The following is an 18,781-nucleotide window of genomic DNA, read 5'->3' as shown; positions in this document are numbered from 1 at the left end:
GGCACATTTGCTCCTGCTATGGCCTTTGCCAATGGTCAAAGGTCTTGTAAACATGTGGAGCATCCTCGTTCCCTTCTGAGCTGTATTTCTCATCCAGCCCCTCCCATTGCCTGTGGGAACCTGGCACAACCAGGGAAGGATGAGTAGGTAAGTGCAGGGGGTTGCACTTGAATGCACTTGCATGTGAATACACATCCTGTGAATGCACAGAATGCACCTGTACTTATGTTAAATCAGGCTGCACTGAAAGCAGTGGAGAAGAAGACTGCCCCATTGCAACTGCTCTCCCCAGGGTGGGATGGGAAGAGTGCTGGGTATCAGCAGGAGAGACAAACGAGCACTTGCTGTTCTGTTAAACCTTGGGTTTATTGTTTTTGGGTAAGGAGAAAGGCACTTTCTCACCTGTGCATGACAGGTAGCAGCTGGATGCCAAAAGGGACAATATATAGTCTGCGTGACTTCGCTTTAGAAAGTCACAGTAAAAGAAAAAGGTCCACAGCCAATGAAAGCTGGAGCAGTTTTCCCATAGAAAGGCACAACACGTCCTCCCGACCTGTTCCTTGCTGGAGGAGCTGCTGCTTTCCACCTGCTGCAGTTCGGACACCTTCAGCTCTTGGTGGGAGTTGGTGACAAAGGTTTACAGCAGAGAATGACGGGTTCAAAGCAGTACTTAGCCAGGTATTCCCCGGGGATGCAGCTCCCCACTCGGCACAAGCCCCTGTCGTGGTTACAGCTGTCTGGGCCGTGAGTGCTTCCTGCAGAGAGGAGTGAGCTGGTGAGTGGAAATGCACAGTGCTTCCTTGGGCACCGTGTTTCTGCTGCACCTGGAGCCTGTGCACACACAGCAGCAAGGAGCACCCCCAGCATCCCTGTGCCAGCTACAGCCTGGAAGAAGGAGAAAGTTTGCTTCCAGAGCTTCCAAAACCCAACCCCAGAGCAGGAGAGTACCGAGGTTCCCCAACCAGGCTGCTCCCAGATTGGCTGTATGGTGTTTTAGCATTACTCGGGGGGATGAAATCATGCTTTTCACCATAGTGCCCCACTACCTCATCCAGAAACCTGAGGACACCTTCCCCCATCACTACCTACAGTATTATGGTTTGATTACACAGTGAGGAAAGCTTCCTCCTGTCCCCAGCTTACCACCACCCCCAGCCTTACCGTGAGCGAGCAGGGAGATGAAGATGAACATGAAACACAGGTTCCCCATGGCTTTGGTCCTGCTGGGGAGCAGCAGGGCTGAGCGTGAGATTGTGCAGAAGCCTCTGCATGGCGCTGGCAGGCGGGATGGCATCCTGGAGGAGGGAGGGAGCAGGCAGGAGTTAATTATATCCCAGTGATATTCACCACTCAGCAATCCTCTGTGTCGTTCTGACCCGGCGCCACAGCTCCAAACAATGCTGGTTTGCTTCACTTTTGCTTCCTCTACCTGGCAGTTGGTATTTCGGGTGGGTGGATTGCCAGGAAAAATGAGGTGCAGGGGTTTCTCTGTCCTCCGCCAGCAAAGTGCTCAAAGAGATGATGGGCTGAGCTGTGGCAACCTGCAAAGACAGGCTCTGGAGTTGCTGCAAGCTGGGAGTGATTCATTTCTATCTGAGCTCCTGTGAATATTTGCTCCAACTGAAACCTGGCTGTGATTTTCCTGCCAAAAAGGCCATTCCATCTCTGGCTTCTGAGAAATTCGGGAGGTTTCATTCCTGAGCATGATGACCACTGGTGGAGGAGGTGGCTGGCTAGCTCAGCAATGCACCACTTGATGGGAATTATATGAGAGAGATGATATGTAGCTTTGCCTGTAAAATCTGCATGTGATATTCCAGCTACCCTTGCCTGGCTGCTGCCCACGGTGTCCTTTCAACTGCATTAATGCCACTGTTCTTGTGAATACACCCCAAGCTGGACAGTTCTGTGATTCAAAATATCTCACATTTTCCTTGTTCACTGATTACTCCATTGCACGTGGGCATCTGCACATCAGGAGTAGGTCCAAGACCCTCTTGGAATGAGAATTAGTCCCTTAGGAGTGGGACTGTGCCACAGGACTTGAATACATGTTGGACAAGGAGTTGGCCAGGGACCTTTTCACAGTTGGTTGCACTGTGAGCATTTGGACTTGCCTCTCTGGGCTATGTGGTTGGCAAACCTGCAAGGAATGTCTGGCTGAAAGAGCTTGCAGCTATGGACCATTGAGTCCAGAGAGAAACCAGTGTCAAGGAACAGCAGACGACTGAGTGTGTGGGTGTATATGTCAATAAAAACCACCACAGAGGAGCATTTCTCATGCAAAAAAAAGCACTTCGTTGCACCATCTCCTGTCCAAAAATGGGTCTGGGAGCTTAAATTCCCAATTCCATTGGATGGTTGAATGCTTGGGGCAGTAGGGAGGTTCCTGGCTGAAAACTGGCATGTTTCCTCAGACCATCATGTGTCAACGAGACATTTTTCTCTGCTTGCACAGAGCTTTCTATGATACTGCTTTTGTTTTGGGCCTGGATAAAGGTTTGTGTGCTCAGATCTGTCCAGGTTGGATGGGGCCCTGGGCAGCCTGGGATGGTATGAAATGTGGAGGTTGGTGGCCCTGCCTGTGGTGGGGGGTTGGAGTTTCATGATCCTTGAGGTCCCTTCCAATCCAAGCTATTCTGTGATTCCATGATTCCACGATTCAGGTTTTCTGGCTGTGCCAATTGGCCTTCTCTGCATGTGGATTTTGCTTTGCTTGTGTCCTTCAACCAACACAAGTGTGATGAAAGGGTGGAGTGACATCAAACCACCTTCTCACCTGCAAATTGACTTTGGGAAAGGCTCTGGTCTTTTCAGATGCACTCCATTTGTGATACAGTCTCAGGGAACACCTATATAGTATGCACCTTGAGCTAATAGGGTCTGCAGAAGAAACCCACAGAAATCTTAGAGAAAGAATGTATGGAAGCATGAAGAGGTGATGGCCTCAAGTTGCAACAGGGGAGGGTGAGGGTCAGGTTGGATACCAGGAAGGATTCTATCATAAAGAGTGGTGATGCAGTAGCACAGACTGCCCAGTGAGGTGATGGGGTCACCGTCCCTGGGGGTGTTCAGTGTGGAGATGTGGCACTGAGGGACATGGGCAGTGGCTTGGTGGGGGTGGGCTGGGGTTGAATGTTCCACATCCATAAGCAGTCTCTATATAGACTTGTTTTCAGCAATTCCCTTGTGAGAGATGTTGCTGTGGCTGAGTTTCACTCTCTGAAGCAGATATAGGCCGTGAATTTTAAAACAATTTATTCGAACATTGATGCAAAGACAAATAAATCAAGAGCTGACACTAAACTGGAAACGCTTGGGCTCTCAGCCAGTCAGGAAAGATGAACCACATGAACAGCATGGAATGGGTTTGGGATATTCCCTCCAAGCTGAAGAAACCCACAAGCTGCATCTATACGAAGCAGAAAATGGACAACACTCAAAGAAATCACAGCTCTCTCCTACCACACCCATTTTTTTAATGGAAGGAAAAGATGCTGCCTCATTTTTACTGACGCAGCACTAAGCACAGAGGCTTTGCTTTGGAATTAAAATGGAACGATCTTACAGAATTTTCTGAACAATAGTTCCATCTACAAAGATGAATGAACATTATAAGATAGTGCCAATAAATAATATAAAGAAGATGGAGTTTTCATCTGCCCTCACAGCTCTGCACACCAGGCTGTGACAGCTGCAAACACATTGACTCTTTGCATGCACACCTGCAGACGTAGGTGACCTTCTGAGAGGTGCTGAGATTCCCCAAAACTCACTCTTTTCTGGCAAAGGGCTCAGGAAGGAAGGGCACAGCATTTCCCAAGATTTGCCTTAAGAGCATGAGCACTGAGAGCAAAGAGTGTGTCTCAAAGGAAGACATCAGCTGGAGATCTCCAACCAGGACAGACCACCTGATGGGACAGACAGAAGAGGGAGGTGAAGTTTGGAGTGGGAGGGGATGTGGTTTCCAAGGGTTTAACAGCAATGTTTCTGTGCATTTCTATGTGTGCCTGTGAGACCTTCTGCCTCTCTCTGTGTATATGTGGGACTGTTACAGTGCTAATTTAATGTTTATTGCCTTTGTTGTATAGATTAAAAAAGCATGTCACCTCTAATGAATTGCAAACTTGCTGTGTTGAGAAAGTCGGGCAGCTTCTCTACAACACTGCAAGAAAGCTTCTTTGTTTTCTTGCCTGTGCATTTCTGTGGCATTCTGCAATTCTGCAAGGTCTGCATTATATTTCTTTGCAGCACTTCCATTTTTTTAGAGGGCAAAGTCCCAGCTGTTCTTGCAGACATCTGATTTTTGGAGATACACAATGGCCTCCCTCGTCTTGACAATTATGGAAGTTTGATGTAGTGTCTGAAATGGAAAGGGTTGAAGTTAAAACAGGAAACATAATTACATCATCGTCTGAATCACTGGTACACACCTATACAGAAAGTATTGTGAAGTTCTGGTTCATAGTCCTCAAAAGCAAAGACATAAAGAAGCACTATGGGGTGGTTCGGAGCACTTCTGTAAGAGGAGGATTTTGTGACATATCACCTTGAAAAGGAAACTGAAGGAGGGATATTATATAGCTATGAAGATGGCTGCATAAGGACCATTCATTTCAACTGCTGCACAGAATGAAAGAAGTGCTTTTCAGAGATAGAGAAGAAATACCCAATTTCAGGGGGGAAAAATCAGTGAGGACTTTTACACACAAGGATATCTAGATCTAAAAGCTGCCAATTCATGAAAGCCAAGAGAATATCTGAGAAATCGTAATTCTATTGTTGTGGAGTTCATGATATCCATTTCACACACACAGGCTGTACAGAAGCATCTGCTTCTGGCTGAGGTCAGATACAGGATGCTGGATGAACTTTGGCTCAGATTAGCACACCTGGCTATTAATCGTGTGCAGATATACAGGCATTAATTGATTGTTGGGGAGCTCCAAAAGGAAGCAGGTCCATCAAGGACTGGAAGGAAGTGAGGTGGTGCCTGTTAAACATATCACAGTGGTTGCACTCAGCAGTCCTCCAGCAGACAGAGGATACTGGGAATAAATATGGATGAAAGCATATTCTGTGGGGGACACAATTTTTGTGTTCTTTCACCAAATCGCTGTTCTGTGGGAAACAGAACACTGGGCTTTATGCTAACATGATATAGCAACCTTGTTCTTGGGCTCCACGCTGCCATTAGCACAGGGACAGCCAGATCCACCTGTGTAGATGAAAGGAGAGGTCTTGGACCATTTGGGGACACAGGGAGATTGTTTTGCTGACTTCGATATTCTCCCCTCCAGAAATTGCCTGCCTGGGTTCCCACACATACCTACACAGCAGGTTTTCTGACGCCAAGAGCAAGTTCCAAATGCAGCAAATGGTTTGGGGCAGACTTTGGAACGGATGCAGTACCCATGGTAGCCAACACAACGTGAGGTGTCTCTGGGCAAGCTGAGACCTACAGGAAGAATGGGATTCCCAGTTGTGCTGCAGGATCAGTCCATGTCTCATGATCTTCCTCCTGCTGAAACCCCGTGGACCCCTATTAGGGGTGTGACACAAAGACCCCTCAAAGCACAAAACAGTTTGCCCAAAAGTTTTGAGAATGCTCATGGACCTCGCAGGACTCCAAAGAAGGACTTTGTACAACTGGAGAAAAGCAACGCCTGTTGAGTTTCTGAACATATCCTACTCCCTGCACATCATGCACATCACCTTAAGTTCCAGGGCTGCAATGCTGCAGGCTGGTCATGGGAGGGAGAGCAATGTGCTTGCATGCCCTGAGCTGTCCCTGTAACTTAACCAAAATTAAATGTTGGGATCTGGTCCAGTTACCACTGAGAAAATATTTATCTGATTCCTTCTATTTTGAAAGCCTTATCCTAAGATGGGGAGCTTCATGAGGCATGGAGAAAAGTTAGGTTAAAAGCACAATCAGTAAATGAATGCAACTGAAGGTCCGGGAAAGGGTGTCAGCATATTTGGAGAGCTTAAGTAAACTTCACTGGGGCAGTTCAACTTGAGTAATGCAAGGGAGTACCTCTACTCCTCTGCTACAGTTCCCCAGTGAAAAGACTGGTGACCTGGGTTATGAAGAAGCATTTCCATGGTGCCTTCTTGTAGCACTGCCACACAATGGAATAAAAAAACTTCACAGAGTTTGAAGGAGACCAGCATGTTGTAGTGGCATCTCTAGGAATGCTCTGCTTGATGACTGGTCATTTGGAGCTGGTCATTTTTCACTCCAGTTGCTGGACTAAGGAATCACCACTAATGAAAGGAGCTGATTAACACAGGGAAATACAGTCTGTACCATTACACAACTTCTATGCAACAAGATTCACTGTTTCATACAGGCAGACCCCAGCATAGGTGTTGCTCCTTACCTGGAAGAGCCTGGAGGAGGAAGAGGAGCAGAGCCATGAGGCAGGAGAGGAGATTCATGGTAGAAGATCTCAGCCGCAGCGTGGAGGCAGGGTGACAACACCAGAAACCTGGAACAAGGGAGCAAGGAGCACTCTTGTTTTTATAGAGCTTTGGGAACAAACCAGGCTGTCCGGGGAACTTTGGCAGTAGGGAATGTGGAAGGCAGGCCATGGAGTAACGAGTACAGCTTGACCGCTGCACACGGCTAAGCCTGAACAATGACAGAGGGTCACAAAAGCCAGCACAGAGGTAACCGTACCTCCTCACCATGCCTCCAGGAGGGCTGCTTCTCAAAACCGACCCACCCCAAGAGCCTCGTTACTGAACTTCAATTTGTTAATTGCTAATGGGCCACGTGGAGAAAATGAGCCGTTGTTTCGGTAGGGGAGAAAGTGCCTGGGAATGACATTGGGTTGTTGGTGATGCTGAGCATAAGAGAGGGCCCAAGGTGCTGCTGCAGTGTTTGCTGTCTTCATTTATTGGTGCGTGAACAAACTAAACAACCAGATTTCTCTCCGAAGGCATTGGTTGGTTGATAAAATCACAGAATCACAGGGGTTGGAAGGGACCTCTGGAGATCACCTAGTCCAACCCCCCACTAAAGCAGGTTCCTTAGGGTAGGCTACTGTGGACTTCATTCAGTTGCCCAAATATATAGGCCTAACTCCTCTGTGATGCTCTGGAGTTTCCAAGACATCTTACAGGACTACCAGGTGAGACATAGGACCTTGGGGCCAACCTGCACATGACTACAACCGAATGCCATTCCTGTGGCCCTGGACACCTGCGTGTGGTCAGTGGATCGAAGCCCAGTGGTGCTGGTCAGTGCAAGGCTCAGACAAACTCAGACACCGAGATGCAGGCGTCTACAATGGGTATGTCTACATATGGGTCAAATGTTTAATTAGTGCTTCTAGGACTGAAAGTACATGATTGGCTACACTGGGAGCTTAGGGGCCCACACATGTATGGCAGTTTGTGCTATAGCTACCCGTATACTTAGCTGGTCAAATGCAGAACTAAGAGTATCTGCTGTTCTTCAAAGATGACATAGGGATCCCATGTCTTTTCCAGCTGCTGCTCCACAGATCCCACGCAGCCCCCATAGCTCCTGCATGATACAAACCAGCCTCAGGCAGATATTTCTAAAATCACAGGGTCTGCGTGTAGATCATTCCTAAGTGTTTTGTTCAGTTTTATTCAAAACATAGGACTTGTAGCAAGGGATCCTGTCCCATAATAACCCTCTGCCAACCGGAGCACTCACTATCCAGACCAGCAGACCTGCGATGGTGCCCCTGCTATAGTAGAAGTATGATTATTTTTTGGCTACATGCAACAGGGTCAGGCAGGTAAAATGAGTATTTCTTCAGTACTTGACAGTCTGAAAAGGAGCAGAAATGGATTCAAATGCTCCCAGGGTAAAACAAAAGTGGGGCTATGTCTCACGTATCCTAGCTACAGAGCTGTCAGAAAAGAAAAGAATGAAGTATTAATGCCTTCTTATCCAACAGCGTCACACGAAACAGCACTGAAAAATCTTTCTGCCCTACCAATTGCTACAGCAGTGTAATTTCAGCTAATGTAAGCTGTGTCCACACCTTGTTCTGGTGTAACAAAAAACACATTTATTTGTGAAGAGCAAGCCTACCCCTAATTATTGTGCTTGGTACCTCGCTTCCAGTATTTGAATCAACGTGGATTTTAACACTCAGCTCTTGTTGCACTCCTTTCCTTGAATAGAAAATGTTCCCCTTGTCAGAATTTCTTTATTTGCTGTATCTGCAGTTGATAAAATGGGATTTTTTCTCCTCAGACCCCCATAGAAGTAACCCAAACTAAATGGATGAACACCAGGAGTCAGATACGGAAGAATAATTCTTTTATTGAGGAATCATGGAAGAGCCTAAGAGGAAAACAGAAATGATTTGGTGCTTAGAATACAGATCCTTTTTCATTTCTTTACTGTTTGGGAACAAACGCTATTGCTCTGTATTTCTTACAGCATTTGCATGCATTAAAGAGGCATCCCCCACCCCACTCATCATTTACAGGGCAGTAGATTCTGCAAGCACCTGGTCTGTGTGCACACTGGAGAGCATCATAGACATTCTTGCAGCCTGCACATGGCAAACATTGTGTACTGCGTCGAGAGGGGGTAGGTATGAAATGTTATCAGATGAATGAGTTAATGGCCAGGCTGCCTGCAGGTCATATGCAAGTAGTGTACAAGTAATGTTCAAGTAAGATACAGATGGAGTTTTGTGCATATTTCAGTCATATTTCATGACTCATTGACCTGGAAAACAGAAATGGGTTTAGTTTGGACCGAAGTGAGCTGGGACTTCCCCAACTTGTTGCTATGGATTTGTCACTGGGAGAAAAAAAAAGAATTTATTTCTCTTAATATCAAAATTTCTCCACTGTGCAGGTGGAGGACACAAAGGAAATAATATATATATGTTTTTTTTCCAGAACTGTTTAACAAATATAACAAATGTCTGTGAGTAATTCGTAGTTTTCTCTCAGAACTTTGGGGCCAAACTGTTGAAAACTTCGAACAAGCTGCTGATTATTATTTCTCAACTAAGAAAGGACCCTGGGACCACTGTAGGATGGCTAATGACCTGAGGCCCATGGATGTTATGGACAGTGATAGGACAGACGGATTGAAAACTCTCTTCTCCTAATTTTGTAGGTAGTTTTAGCCTCTTCTGGAGCACACCATGATGTCTTTTCTCACGGAATACTCCAGGTACTTCATTATTCCCTACTAGCACCAAGCTTATCCATATGAGGCTTGCTGGGGAGAGCAAGGCATGGGCCCTGTGTTTGTAAAAGCAGGCACATGAAAATCGCACCAAATTTCCATAAAATTAGCCCCATGAAGTTGCCATAAACTCGCTTTTCACCAGGAGGAGGGGGCTACGTGGCCCTGTAAAAGTCCATAATTGCTGCTAATTGCCCTGCTAACAACCTCAGTCAGCCTGGGGACTCTGGAAAGCCCTCTTCACCTCACAGTGGCAGATGACAAGGGAGGTAAATGGAGTCACGTACATGATTGTAGAACCTAGAATCATGGAATGGCCTGGGTTGAAAAGGGCCACAAATGTTCATCCAGTTCCAACCCCCTGCTGTGTGCAGGTCGCCAACCAGCAGCCCAGGCTGCCCAGAGCCACATCCAGCCTGGCCTTGAATGCCTGCAGGGATGGGGCATCCACAGCCTCCTTGGGCAACCTGTGCCAGTGCCTCACCACCCTCTGGGGGAAAAATGATGATGGGCTGTCAGGAGTGTCACAGAGCATCATCCTTCTCATTCATCCCTGACACCACCACAACCAGGCCCAAATCCCATACCCTGTAGCTCCTCCACCCTCGTGGAGGATGCCATGTGCTTCCTACCTGGCAAACCAAATCCACCTCAGACAGTGATCTCCAGGCTGCAGCTGGAAGGACAGACATTGCCACAGGCTACGTCTCCTGGATCCTGCACTGGCTCATTTTGCTTTCAGACATCTTGGAAAACATGCAGATGGTTATTTAACTTGGTGAGGTCAAGCCAGCACAGATCACTGTTCATTGCCACCTCCACTCACACGTCACACAGAGCAAACATCTGAACATCAGAATATGAAAGTACCAGGAAGAACTTCTCCCTCAGAGGTGAAGATTAATCTTACTATTCTTCTCATGTAGTTTTGATCTGAATGTGTTGTACATCTCATGGAAAACCTATGTGTCAGTTGAAACGCACCCACCTGGAATTCTGGGGAAAGCTCATTTGGTTTTGTCACTCATGTGGAAATTGCTGGAAGGTCTTCCAGAATAGACTCAGTGTGCACCACTGTTGTCCCACACCTCAAGTCCTCAAATGGCAGAACCTTTCTCCAAGAACAAGGCATTACAGCAGTGTGCAGCCAACTGGATTGGTTCATGCTCTGGGTGCCAGGTCTTGGTTTTCATGGAGCTTACTGTATTATTAAAATCACAGAATCACAGAATTGTAGGGGTTGGAAGGGACCTCCAGAGATCATCGAGTCCAACCCCCTGCCAAAGCAGGTTCCCTACACTAGGTAAGGAATAGCATTCCAAAATAGCATTAGCTACTTACAAATAAAGACTTGATTAAAGAATAAATCAGATCAAAGAATAGATTAGTGTTGCAGGTTCCTACAGCTGCTGCCTAAAGCCACTGTTCAACACCTGGATGCCCATGGTGTTCTCTTCAACAGAACCAAACACTTTAGGGATGCTCATAAGCTAGAAACAAGCTTGCCCACTCTGCTCCAATAAATGTTGTCACTTTCTACTTCTCTGTTGACAAACGAAATGGGGGTTGTTTTCCAAAACACCTTTCACAAGACAGAATGGAGTCCTTCATTTCCTTTGTCTGCAGATGGGATGCCCACTACTCCTGATTTCTTTCTTTGGAGACCCAGCAATGCATCGCAGGTCCTATGGCAGCATCAGGGAGGCACATGAGGGGCAGATCATCCATTTGCAGACTTAGAGAGCAGCACTCCTAGTTTCACAGGTGTGCAAAGAGCACAGAACAAGTGATTCATGACAGCTTTCTCAAGAATCCATCCCTACAGAGCTCGAGTCATTCTGCCAACAATGCATTAAAACTGTCACTTATTCGAGCCTGTTTCTGTATTTATTGATGTTGTTCCGACCCAGTGACCTCGATGCCAACATTATAAACGTTCCCCCCAGTCCATGTGCATTGTTTTCTGCCTTTCTGGTTCCTCTGTTGGCTTTTCCTTCCAGATTTACAGGTGCCATTGTGTCTGCCAGGCAGCCATGGGACAGGAGCACTGTCTATTTCTATTTTCATACATTCCAGAGAAAAGAATGAAATGAAGGCACTGACAAGGAAATGACAGCTCTCCAGCTGAAGCCAAGGGGAATATCTCAGCTCTCAGACAAGATCCAACTTAGTTCTTCATCAGACTAAAGCAGGAACTCAGCTTTCTAATACTGTAAACTTACATTTAAATTGCAATAAAATGGCCCAGTTCTGCTTAATTAAGGACTGAAATGGCTCCTTTATTTTATTTATTTATTATTGTTCCATGGGAAGTGTGGGAGAAATGCAGTACCTTGGGTGTGTTAATAACCTGCTGGAAGAGGAGTGCTTTTCCAATAACCTAGCATTCAGAATCCTTCCCTGTCATTTCCAGCCTTTGCACGTGAATGCTCTCACTGTCAGACTGTAAGATTTTGTACAGTCGTGATCCCTTTCAAATTATGACCATAAATGTCACCCTAGGGAAAACAAATGAACCGTGCTTTGATTTTGGATGAAATTCATTTTGGTAGAGGTTTCTCTCCGTAGTCCCTGTTGCTTGTACACATCAGCTGCCCAGACTCAGAGGTGACAAATTGCGACTGTGACTGTGCAGGGGAAGTGATGTATGGAGGTGTTTGTAACAGCTTTGACCAGAGCTTACACTGTGAAAATGGTTTCTAGTCCTCCTTGGTCCCCAAGACCGTGTAAACACTGAATCCTCTGCTCTCATTCTCTGGTGGGTTGGCAGTTGGGCTAGATGGCTTTATTGGCCTTTTCCAACCTTAACGATTCTATGATTCTATAATCCTTGGTGCCTCTGCCCTCAGGAACTTTCATTTTTCTTGTTTGTTGCTTTCCTCTTCTCCCACTTTGTTCCAGGTGGGAAAGACATTTGTACAGACACATATACCCAGTGCTTGCACCTCTGCACTAACTATAAAGGGGAATGCAGAACGCTGGTTCAAATGCAGGCTGCTGTGCTGTCAGCCTCCAAAGGCGGTACAGTGAAACTCAGCCCAGCTGTCTAATTTAGCATCATCTTGTTTTCCTTGGAGTCAACAGAGACACAGACTTCAACCCAGCCTTCAGGTATGTGTCTGTGCTATGTGAGATAAGCAGTCTTTGGTAAAGGCTTGTTCCTTTTTCTTAATCTAGGGAACAGAGATAAGCCCTTCAGTGATCATTCTGCTGTGGAGCTGCTCTTGCTAATCTAACATTCCACACCAATGCAAACAGCCCATGTAACAGCATCCCTGCTCACCTCTCCCAGTCACCTCAGCTAAATCTATAAAGGCCACAGGCAGAAAAACGTACTGCATCAACCCCCAAACATATATGCAAAATCACTTCTGATGGGAGCATGGGAAGCACTGAGCATGTTTTTGTAGTTGTTCCCAGAAGCTGCCTTCATCTCTGGTGCAGTTGGCAGGGAAGAACTGTGTATCAGTGATCAATACCCATCAACTTCCCAGGAGAGCTTCAGGTTGGATACTACCATTCTACCCTTGAATGAAATGTCATTCAATGTCCTCTAGATAAATTCAGAAAATTGTGCATTATCCCATGGACACTCACAGCATTTGGAAGTGTGAGGAACGGGAGCATGAGCTGGGATGATTTCTCATTTGTTTCAAGCTTAAATTCAGTGGCTATGGGATAGTTCTGAAGTAGCCTGGGACACTACAATTTTGGGAACCAGCTGCTTTCCCCAGCTGCTAATAAAGGTTTGCATTCTAGCAGTGTAAATGAGCAGAATTTGGCTGCAGTTGAAGTTAAATACTTCTCAAACTATCTGATAAGGTGACCTTGTTTATAATGTTTTAAGGGATTTTTAAGGGGTGTTGAGTGGGGAGCAGGATATTCTTGTGATAAATCTGAAAAAGTTGGTACTCTGTCATATCAATATCACGCCTACATCAGTGTATTCTATTTAAATATGAAGCTGGTAAGGTCAAGTATCCAAAAATACCTCCTGCATCTCTTCAAGACGTGTTATGCCCCCAGTGTTGTGTCAGGAGTCTAACACACGAACACAGCCCTGTGTGGAGGGATTTGCAGCATGGCCTAGGGCTGGCTGATCACTCAGCACAGCGTATCTTCTGCAGCTTGCGAGCCCACGAGCTCCTGGCTCCCTCTGGTGGGAATGGCTAGGTAGGAAAGGCTGGCAAAGCCTCTTTTCTCCATCTTCAGCATTGCTAATTTAAGAGAAGGCGTGTGATGACTTTTAAAGGGTCTGGAGAGCAGGGAAGATGTTTGCTTTCTGACACTGAGCTCTAGGGAGTGAGCTCCCCGCATTCAGGATAAGTATATAACCGTAATGTGAACTTTCTTGTAACTTTATATAAACTTTATCTACCATGCAATTGTAGGAAATCTGGTAACTGTGGTGCTATTGGGAGCTCTGCTACCTGGTGCACAGGCATGCACCTTCCTCCTAGGCACATTCCTAAAGCAGATCCCAGCCCTGCAGTGCTTCACTCTCATCAGTGTCTTCTATAGTCAGAGAACAGTTACAGGATGATGGCACTATTATTTGACACTAAGCCAAACGAGAGCAATGAGAAATGATGTGGGGTGAGACGGAAGTGCAACGAAGCAAAAGTGGGATGGAAAGGAGCAGGAAACATCACTCTTTGAACGAAAGAGGGAATGGGAATGGGAAGGATGGAGGTGATGCTATCCAGATAGCATTCGTGAGAGAGATGTAGCACCAGCTATATTTGAGACAATTGGTTTGCGACCTGGTTTAGGGAACCTGCTTTGGCAGGGGGGTTGGTCTCAGTGATCTCTGCAGGTCCCTTCCAACCCCTACAGTTCTGTGATTCTGTGATTCTGTGGTTGCCCAATGAATTTCTGATAAAGATGTTTTCCTTGGTGGAATACATGACAAAGAAAGAAAATAAGCCAGAGCCAGGGAAAAGCCCAAGCCTAGAAGCCCACCACTTCAAGAGAAACCCTAGGGCAGCCTGAACCCCATCTCTCTCACTACAGTCAGGTTTGGGCAGGATTACACCAAATCAGGAAAGAGCCAGCCTTGAGGTCTGCTGACACACCATTGGCCCCAGCCTCCTTCCAGCCTGGAGCCTACATGGCCCCCAGCACGTTCTTCCTCTGGCATGGGCATGGCATTGGGGAGGAAGAAGGGAGGTTTCACCTCCTTTCTGACACCTGGTAGGTGTACCAGCCCCAGTGTAGCCTGTTATGGAACAGATGAGCAAGTTAAGATTCTGTAACACCAGCTCACCTGCTGGCATTCAGCAGGCAAGGGAAATGGTAGCACGAAGAACAGAAAACCATGAACTCAGCCCACAGCACAGCTCCCAGAAGACTTGCATAGAGAGATGCATCTCACAGGTGTATCAGAGTCCTGCCTTTGATTACCATGCAAGCTTCTTCTAGCAATTTGGACTTCACAGGAGAGCACAAGATCAGTCAGAGACACAAGGGCAGAAGCACCTTTCTGCAGGGCACTCTACCACTGGTCGCCTTGGAGAAGACATGTGCACCATCAGGACCATGAGGCACAACAGACATTAGCCATGAACTCAGCCCACCACCCTGACCTCGTGGCGCAAGGGCAGCGCGTCTGACTCCAGATCAGAAGGTTATGTGTTCAAATCACATCGGGGTCAAACGTGGGGCAAAACTCTGCTCAATTCTTTTGCCTCTGCTTTTCTGATGGTCTCCCTGCATTTGGGGGGGGCGTTTTGACAAACCTTTACAGCTGGGGAACCTGGACCTATCTGGGGTGGTTCTTGCATGGAAGTGTAACGGGGCAGGTGCACATCAGAGGTCAATGTTAATGATATTGCTGTTAGACATCTTCGCTAAATTACTCAGTGATAGGACGGGGTGAAACCTGAGTCCACAAATGACACCAGTGGGGTCAAACACCGTTCAGAGTGACCTGGAGTTCAGCAAAAGAAAACGTAGCGTCGTTCAGCTGGGATGGAAAAATCCCACGCAGCACTGCAGCAAGACCTTTATGGAGAGAACAAGCAGGTGCCCCGAGAAGATTAAAAGTGTCGAGCCAGGCAGGAGTCGAACCTGCAATCTCCTGATCCGTAGTCAGGCGCGTTATCCATTGCGCCACTGGCCCTGGCCCCCTGTGAGCCCTGGGGGCTTCCATCACCACATGGCATTGGGTGGGATGTAGATAAGCAATAGTGATGATCCCAACTGTGCTTGTCCTGACCACGCTGTTGGGAAACAAGGATTTTTTTTCTGTCTATACGAGCATCTGGGCCACTGCTGGATCACGGGGATGTGTTCACGTCTAGCGTGATCCCATGACTGCACTGGAAGCTGAAGCTTTGTTTTCATTTCCCTCCATTCTGTTGGCTGAAGGTACAGTGTTCAAGTTGAGGGCAAGGTCAAACCTCTCTATTAGTGGTCAAGGTGTGGTCATTTGTCGTGGTAATTTGGGCTCCAGCTCTGCTCCCGTTGGGGTGCCCAGATGTGTGACAAGCACAGGCCATTGTCCTTTGTGCCACTGGCCCCTCACCAGCCTGGTGCCTCCCAGTGGGCTTCTTGTATCCTTCATTCTGTAAAACATCCTCTGTGCCCATCACACAGACCTTCAGCAACATCCAAAGCAATACCAAGGAGTGAGAAACATCAACTGGACTTATAACCACTGACCACAGCCCACCAACAGTCATCCAGCCACTTTGCCAGCTGCCTTGTGATTGAGCCCCATGGGTTGTTCTGGGAGATCCTGTGGAGGTCAGCTGAAAGCCACGGAAAACGATGGTCCGGGTCAGAAAAGCAGAGGCGGGAGAGAGGATGTGCAGTATTGCCCCACGTGTGACCCCGATGTGATTTAAACACATAACCTTCTGATCTGGAGTCAGACGCGCTGCCCTTGCGCCACGAGGTCAGGGTGGTGGGCTGCAACGTGCCTGGTGCGGCCTGTGGTCATGGTGGCGCCCACATCCAACCCAAGGTGTTCACCCCCATGGTGTGCAATCCTGCCTGAATTAAGGCCGTGGGAGGTGGAGGGGACAGGGACACCGCTTGGAGAGGAAGGGCCAAGTCACTGTAGCATGGTGCTCAGACAGAATGGTGGAAGCGCAGGGCAGGATGGAGCTGAGATGCGAATGGATGCACATGGGCCCTGGGATGAAAAGAGCATCCTTCATCCCTGACCTCGTGGCGCAATGGTAGCGCGTCTGACTCCAGATCAGAAGGCTGTGTGTTCAAATCACACCGGGGTCAGCACCTCCCCTTCTCTGGGGTGCTGTGATGGGATGGCTGGCCCAGGGGCAGCTGTTTTGCCCTCCTGCTCCAGATCCCACAGCTTCACCAAAGGGCAGCAAATGTATCCTGGCAGAGAGGTCTTGTCATCTGGACCAGTTTTGGAAAGTGTTAGGATACCTTTTATCTTCTCTCATCCCATATTTGGAAGGGAAGCAGTGGTCATCTCAGTCCAATGTCATGTCTGGCCACTTTTTCTCTCGTCCCTGATACCCACAAGGGCAAGTGTAGCTGATTCCAGATAAGGACATTTACAAAAAGTCCATCTTGAAGTCTCCTGATCCTTAGCAAGGCATGTTATCCACCACAGCACTGGTGCTCTCTGGCCTGGCACCCAATGGCAATCTGTCCTGTTGTTGTAATTTGTACTTTCTCCTCATCTTATCACTTATTCACATTAAGAAAAGTCTCAGTCCACTTACATACTTTCCTGTTAGGTAGAATCACAGAATCACAGAATGCCCAGGGTTGGAAGGGACCTCATGGATCACAAATCTCCAACCCCCCTGCCACATGCAGGGCCATCAACCTCGATCAGTTTATCTTCTTTCTGCCAAGCAAACCCGACTGTCTCTGCTTCTCCTCATCTGTCAAGTGCCTGAGCTCCTTACCACTTTTGTGGCTCTCACTGGACTTGCTCCATTATACCAGTGTCTTTCTGTTGATTCTGTAGAAATGTTCAGCTGTGAGGAACTGGAAGCCAGCTATAAGGACTAGTCATCAGGATGTTTAAGACTCTACTCGCTCTCTTTTTGATGCCCCATGCATTTCTTGATGAGATGAGCAGAGTGAGTGGAGTGCTAGAAAAAAAAAGAGGCCTTAAGCTGTGAGAAGACATAGTCGTAGTTATAATTCACTTAAAGCAGTGGAAATCTTTTAAGGGTTCTTCAAAGGTGAACTTTTAAAGACAAATACAGGGAATATAATAAAAAGAGACAAAGGAGCACTGAGCGTGGCAGCAAAAGGGTAGAGAGGAATTGAAAATAGTAACTTCTCCAACTGTTGTCATGCCAGGGTTGTAATCTCTCTTTGCAGGCACAGGCTGCTATGCCTATGCTAGGGTCAGACACTGAACAGAAAGCAAAGCCCCACAGTTCTGCATCCAATACAGGAAAGAGAACATTCACCCAATGCTCCATTATAATCACAGAAGTGAAGAGCTCACCTAACGTGGCAGTCTTGAGTTTTGGATGTTAGTTGAACAGAATATGGTACTGGATTAATGTCTTCAAAAGGTTGTGTAGCCACCAAAACGCCCTTCAGTCAGTGAGGAAGATCAGATAAGGGAATCTGGTAGATGGAGTGTCTCAAAAAGGCATTATGGATTACCTCTGGAAGGCAGCAAAGCACCACACAGCCACTCACTCGCTTCTCTACCACCCCTAAAGGGATGGAGGAACAGAAAAGGAGTAAAAGGAAGGAAATTTGTGAATCGAGGAAAAAAAATTGTAAGTGAAAGAGAAACAGAAGAAGAGAAACACCATGGAATGAAACAAGGGTTTTAAAGGCAATCTCTCAGCACCACACACAAATAGGCTGATGCCCAGCTAACTCCAGGCAAAAGATGCTGAACCCCTAAGCCCCATCTCTTTCCATTTTTTTTTATGCTGAGCATGACATTATATGTTAAGGAATATCCCTTTGGTTATTTCAGGTCGTCTGCCTGGTTGTGTCCCTTCCCAACCTCTTGTGAGCCCTCCCAGCCCGTTCTCGGAGGGGGCAGATTGAGAAACAGAGAAGGTTTTGATGCTGTTCAAACACTGTTCTGTGTCCTGAGGGTGGAGACAGAAGGGAAAACAGCCAAACCTTAGACCAGGCCACAGCTGGGCATCACAGCTTTCAGAGCCTTGGGGCTGCACTAAGCCTCACATTGCCTGGGAATCACATCCACAGACAGAGGTGAGGAGAATCTGATGAACCTAGGATGACAAGGTGTTTCCACAGCTGTTACCTCCATGCCAAAAACCTGGCGTGTGCACCTTCCTATGGCTCACATTCTCCCATTTCTGATGGAGCCCAGGCCTAACGGCCCCTCCTCGCTGTCCCAAAAGCTTTCGTTGACTCACCGGTGAGTTGCATGAGCAGATTTCTTTGGTGGCCATCCTCCAGATGTCGCCACCTCGTTGTCTTATGTCCTCAGCTCTTCCAAGGGAAACGTGGAAAGGCAGATGAGATGGCACTGAACTGCAGATGGTCCGAATGCAGACATGCCATTAGGAAACCAAACATTGCACCAGCCGGCTGCGTTCACTGGGATGAAGTTTTAAGACTTTTTGATGCCTTTTTAAAAAAAAAACAAAAAAAACC

General features: G+C 47.1%; 1 protein-coding gene and 4 non-coding genes across 5 annotated transcripts; 2 read left to right on the top strand and 3 right to left on the bottom strand.

Moving 5' to 3' along the window:
- Window positions 1–4,235: 4,235 nt before the first annotated feature.
- LOC128085935 (gallinacin-11) lies at window positions 4,236–6,490 on the bottom strand. Its single transcript, XM_052693964.1, has 3 exons — window positions 6,387–6,490; window positions 5,330–5,458; window positions 4,236–4,363 (listed from the first exon to the last, which is right to left on the bottom strand). Exons 1-3 carry the CDS (start codon window positions 6,442–6,444, stop codon window positions 4,236–4,238), a joined length of 315 nt encoding a protein of 104 aa, XP_052549924.1. The 5' UTR covers window positions 6,445–6,490.
- An 8,288-nt stretch (window positions 6,491–14,778) lies between these two features.
- Window positions 14,779–14,850, top strand: TRNAW-CCA (transfer RNA tryptophan (anticodon CCA)). The gene has a single exon. It is a non-coding gene; the product is annotated as a tRNA-Trp (tRNA).
- A 394-nt stretch (window positions 14,851–15,244) lies between these two features.
- On the bottom strand, window positions 15,245–15,317 carry TRNAR-ACG (transfer RNA arginine (anticodon ACG)). Its single transcript has one exon. It is a non-coding gene; the product is annotated as a tRNA-Arg (tRNA).
- Window positions 15,318–16,025: 708 nt separating this feature from the next.
- TRNAW-CCA (transfer RNA tryptophan (anticodon CCA)) lies at window positions 16,026–16,097 on the bottom strand. The gene has a single exon. It is a non-coding gene; the product is annotated as a tRNA-Trp (tRNA).
- Window positions 16,098–16,363: 266 nt separating this feature from the next.
- TRNAW-CCA (transfer RNA tryptophan (anticodon CCA)) lies at window positions 16,364–16,435 on the top strand. Its single transcript has one exon. It is a non-coding gene; the product is annotated as a tRNA-Trp (tRNA).
- Window positions 16,436–18,781: the final 2,346 nt, after the last annotated feature.

This window comes from Tympanuchus pallidicinctus, unplaced genomic scaffold (assembly GCF_026119805.1).
Source record: "Tympanuchus pallidicinctus isolate F22 unplaced genomic scaffold, pur_lepc_1.0 scaffold1, whole genome shotgun sequence".
In the NCBI taxonomy this organism is placed as follows: Eukaryota; Metazoa; Chordata; class Aves; order Galliformes; family Phasianidae; genus Tympanuchus; species Tympanuchus pallidicinctus.
This window is presented reverse-complemented; position numbering and strand designations above follow the sequence as displayed.

Coding starts and splice junctions, on each gene's coding strand:
- LOC128085935 (XM_052693964.1), bottom strand. CDS start 6,444: ATGAATCTCCTCTCCTGCCTCATGGCTCTGCTCCTCTTCCTCCTCCAG. Junction 5,459..6,386: donor CCTCCTCCAGGCTCTTCCAG/GTAAGGAGCAAC, acceptor TTCTTCCTGTAG/GTCTCAGCTTGCCCAGAGAC. Junction 4,364..5,329: donor TCAGAAAACCTGCTGTGTAG/GTATGTGTGGGA, acceptor TTTCCATTTCAG/ACACTACATCAAACTTCCAT.